The sequence below is a fragment of the Coenobita brevimanus genome, chromosome 75 (genome assembly GCF_032717465.1).
Source record: "Coenobita brevimanus isolate Jiangsu-jjx chromosome 75, ASM3271746v2, whole genome shotgun sequence".
In the NCBI taxonomy this organism is placed as follows: domain Eukaryota; kingdom Metazoa; phylum Arthropoda; class Malacostraca; order Decapoda; family Coenobitidae; genus Coenobita; species Coenobita brevimanus.
In genome coordinates, this window is record NC_137028.1 from 32,665,469 (window position 1) to 32,670,666 (window position 5,198).

Here is a 5,198-nt window from a genome sequence, read left to right on the forward strand (position 1 = left end):
GTGGTGGAAAAGTGGTCGGGATGGGGCGGGTTAATTTATACAACATCATGATACTTGCACACATGTGTTCTAATTATACCTCGGCAGCAGCTGTTTGCACGGAAAACACTTGTCCATGTCTGAGTCATTGGTACATGAATTATATAATGAGCCTCAGTTATTGCTATTACTTTCTGGACTCTCACAAATCTACCAACATGCAACAACGATGCACTTGCCGTTTCTAGTACATCATACTATTTGATATTCCCCAGTCTCTAAAAATGTGATGGTCAACGCAGTAGATAGCAGCTACGTTTTCAGTATACAAGGATAACACAGGCATCTAACGACCCTAGCAGGCTGTTCCATAACAGACGCAGTGAAACAACAAAAAGTCATTTTAATTTCCTTCAAACCACTCCACCTACATGAAGGCCTTCCAAATCTATGCTGGCTTTGTTATGTCTCTCCAGATCTGTTCACGTTACTTCATATGATTCCAAATCTAACCAGGCACTGCACATGTAAAGGTGACTTCCAGCCATTTGGAACAAAGCCATTCCATTTCAGACCCAGTTACATTGTACCAGGTTGTTAGGGCAATTAAAATCCATTCTGGCAATTTAAGATCTAGGCATAGTTATGTCCACCAGGGTTAATTCTGGCCAATCTCAAATTAGGTTCATCCAGGGAAAATTAGGTCTTTTTGCATCCATTCAGGTAACGTAGTGTATGATGTGGTAGAGAACCAGGTGAGGGGAGTGTTAAATTTATTAGACCTGGTAAGATTTACTTCTACTGCTTTGTATGTTAGGAAGAGTAATGTATAGGTTTAACAAGTTGTGTACTTAATGATAAACGATGGTTAACAAGGTCAAACGTAACAGGCTTATCGTGACAGGTATATACTGATGATGAAATTGTAGTAAGAAGTGATGGGTGTAGGTTAACTGGAGGGCATATTATTTACCAGAAGATACCAATAATGGTGGCAGTAACAATGAGAAGAAAAAGCGAGTGGACACGATAGTTCTGCCATAGTGGACGATCCCGCAGTGCCTCTGTCTCCTTCTGAAAGTCTTGAAATGACCAGAGTCTAAACCTTTCACAATCTGCTTCACTGTTTCTGCTCAGTAAACTTACTGTGATCAGCACCAGTGCACTCAGAACTAACAAGAGAGGTGGCATGTACAGGAAGTGGAGGTGGATGACGTCAAACACTTCATTGGCCAAGAAGACAGCAACGCCCACCAACGTGCCAGTGACTAGTGTGACAATGGAGGCACATGGGGTGCCGCCTCCCCAGAAAACTCCCGCCATGTAGAGGGCAAGGACAGGAGACACTGTGTAGGCCAGAATCTTCTGTAGGTACTGGTAAAGGGAGGAGAAATACTGTATCTGGGGGGCCCAACCCACTGCCAGCACCATCACTGCCACTGTCACACCTTGCCCTACTAAAAATAGTTGCTTCTGACTCATGCTGGGTCGTGCCAGGCGCACAAAATCCATCGTTACTAGAGTGGCAACTCCATTCATTGTTGAGTCTAGCATTGACATTAAGGCTGCTAAAAATCCAGACAAGACAAGCCCACGCATGCCTGGAGGCAGCATATCAAATAAAAGTGTTGGGTACACCATATCAGGCTTTTCCAATTCTGGGTAGAGCACTCGCGCTGCCAGTCCCGGTAACACCATGATGAATAACCCAGGCAGCTTGAGTGCCGCTGCCAGCATTACGCCCCACTGGCCATGTTCCACGCTTTTTACACTCAGTAGCCGCTGTGCCATAAACTGGTTGGTGGCAAAGAAATAAAAGCCAAGCAGGAAGACACCAGGCAGACCCAGCCAAGGAACACTGGGGTCATCCAGTGGTCGGATGATGGAAACGTAGCCAGGAGGTTGTGCAGCCAAAACAGCACTCCAGCCTCCAGCCTTTTGCACTGCTGACACTGTCATTGCTATTGAACCAGCCCCTAGAATTAGGGCTTGCACAGCATCTGTGACCATGACAGCTGTGAGGCCGCCTAAGACAGTGTAAAGCCCTGCCATGACCGCCAAGGCTGCCATGATGTGCCATGGTGCCCACCCAGGCAGCAACACTTGCAGCAGCAGTGCACCAGCGTACAGAGACCCAGCTGTCTGCAGGATCACATTTATAAAAATGTTCAGAGCTGAGAAGTAGTATCGTGCAGCTGGACAGTACATGTGGTGCAGCAGCTCTGGCAGTGTATATATCTTAGCACGCACCAGCCCTGGCAGCATCACCGCAGCAATCATCACCAGCACCACGACTGCCATCCACTCATAGCTGTACACAGCGATGCCATAGGCGTATGCATTTCCTGCCAGACCAACAAGTGACGTACTGGAGATATTAGAGGCGTAAATGGAGAGCCCAACCAGTGGCCAGGAAGATTCTCGTCCAGCTAAGAAGTACTCAAGAGGATCAGCCCTCCGTCGCCATCCATACCACAGCCCGAGCGCCAGTGCCCCTACCAGATACACCACCACCACCACCAGGTCCACATTCTCTATCACCCATTCCACTCCCGGCTCCCCTACTGTTGCATTCAGGGTCGTCTCATGAGATCCATTCTGTACCATATTCACAGCTACTTCAGGCTTGGTCGCGGTCGCTCCTAACACTTTCGGCACTTGCTTTGGATCGGTTAGATTATCAGCTCTCATACTGATTTCTTTTTGCGGAGGTAACCTATTGTATATTTTCCTTAGTTAACCTTGTTTTGTCATATATTTTCCTCAGTTAACCTTGTTTTATTATATATTTTACTCGGTTTACCCCGATATATTATTTACTTCCCTCAGCTAACTAACCACGATTAATTGTGTATTATCCTCAGTTAACTTTGATTTATTATATATTTTCCTCAGTTAACCCCGATATATTATTTACTTTCCTCATCTAACCCCAATTTTTTATGTATTATCCTCAGCCAACCCTGATATATGTAGTGTTTTCCTAGCAAAAACTGATTTAATGTGTAATATTCTTAGATAGCTCTAATATATTGTGCTTTATGTTCACCAGCGTGATTTATGGGGTATGTTAACCAGTTAAACTTTACATATTATGTCTATTATCTATTCTGGTTACCAGAGGGACAATATGATGAGGCCGAGGGAGACTTTTTGTGGTGAAAGGGCTGAAATTGTCACGAGTAATCCCTTCAACACGATGGAACCTCTTTGTCTCCACTGCAGACAAGGTTTTATGCACCCAGGGGGAGACTAGTAGCGAAGGGTGTGCAGCGTCGTGAATAGCAAATCTTTCTTCTGTTTTCAGCTCTGAAGTTCCTTTTTATTATTCTTCTGACTTCCCTCTTCTTGTGGAAATCTGTTTGAAAGGTTTCAGAATAATACGTTAGATTAAATCAGACTAGGTTAGATTAAATCAGACTAGGACTGAGTCAGGGTAGGGAAGGTTACGTTAGACTACGAAGGTTGGGCTATGTTAAATCACATTAAGATAAAGATATTATGTTATGAGGCTACGTGAGGTTAGATTTGGTCAGACTAGGTTAAGTTAGGTTAGGTCACATCAGAGAAGGCTTCATTCATCTCTAAATGAAAAGAAGGCACTACTGAAATGCTCAAGGATCAGTAAGCTTCAAATGATATGCCACATTAACAATATTGGCCCGTTTTCTTGTTGGAGTAGGGACCTTCGTAGCACTTCATCGTTTATGTGATCTATTTTGTATATTACATCTGAATACGCGCCTGTATGTTATTCATATCTCCTTAATAACAGATCGCATAAATAACCTTCCAAAATATACCAGCATAAAAGATGCAGACATAAACTGGTAATGCAGAGGTGCTACGATCCTCCCTCACTCCTTCAATATGGTAAAGTATCGCTCTCCTGCAGTCATCAGGCAATTTTATACAGCTCTATTTTTTTTTTTTTTTTTTTTTTTTTTTACTGGGTGGGTTAAATACTGCCGTTATTAATTCCTTCACTACTTGGATACACTTCTAAGCTGAGTAAAATGTCTGATGGTAGCAATAGTATAAAAGAAAGAGCAAAATAGGAAAAAACATGATTCATCTTACCTCAGATGGTGTTCAGGAGCTACCATATTTTCCTTTCAGTAGAAGGTCGATGGTTCGTACTTCAACTGGCCGCCACAAAGTGTGTTTTTCTTTTCTTTTTTCAGTATAGGAAGGACCTCCAACACTGAAAGAACAAGGCTTACTTTAGTGCCTACCGACTACACGAGGGCCATTTTGGCAAACATATAAATATTGCAACGTCCCTATCTGTTCCCAGATTTCGACGTGCTACCATCGAGCTTAAAATCTAAGTTTCTATTTCGTCTTAAGGTTAGGACGGCTGGGATAAGGATGGTCTTGCACAAAGATCTCATTGCCAGCCCTGTAAATGAAATCGAAACTTCTCGGATGCGATCAGTGTGTTTTTAATTTGCACCTCCTCCAGCCCACAATGAAAGGGTTATGGGGAGTGAGGCTCTGGACCACCTGCTAAGTCTCCAGCCTGTGAGACAAGTAAGAGGAAAATACAGAAGGCATAAGATAAATGTATATAGGAAAGAAAACAAAAGCCGTATAATTAGATGCACAGAGGAAGGAAACAGAAGATGTAAGTTAAATACCTATCAGCTGAATGAATGGCATTGAGGCAGGCAACCCATAAAGGGGTGGCCACATATGGTGCTTGTCCCTAACTATAACTCTCCCTCCCTCACTCACTCACTCACTGGGTTGCTGTGCTTGTAAAGTGGGGCCAGGCCTTATTGGAGGAGTGCTAGGAAAAGGAAATTTGGCACAAAGGTAGACCTCACCCAAGGTCAGGTTTCAGGCCGCAGTCCACTGAGGCGCTGATCTCCTGATGTCTCAGCCAAAACCATTAGGCACGGACAGTTTTTTACTTAGGACCACTAATTTCTGTACCAGCTTCTAAACATAATGGGATCCCCGAAGACCACTCCCCACGGAATAGTGCAGCTTCAAGTGGCCTTGGCCAAAGTCGTCATGAACGTCCAAAGTTTTTAACCAAAGATCACGAAATTCTGCATATTGATACCTAGACACTTTTGGTAAGGGTGGAATTACTGACAGTCGCCTTACCAGGTGATGGGGTGGCCTCCGGGGGTCCCAGCAAAACTGTTGTTCACAACCATAGTTTTAACCAAGGAACACAAAGTATTGTATATTGGTGACACAGCAGGGTG

At 43.9% G+C, this 5,198-nt stretch overlaps 1 protein-coding gene across 1 annotated transcript; it reads right to left on the reverse strand.

The window, feature by feature from the left end:
* Positions 1–948: 948 nt before the first annotated feature.
* Positions 949–2,670, reverse strand: LOC145408106 (sodium/mannose cotransporter SLC5A10-like). Its single transcript, XM_080278913.1, has one exon. The coding sequence runs from the start codon at positions 2,668–2,670 to the stop codon at positions 949–951; it is 1,722 nt and encodes a 573-aa protein (XP_080135039.1).
* Positions 2,671–5,198: the final 2,528 nt, after the last annotated feature.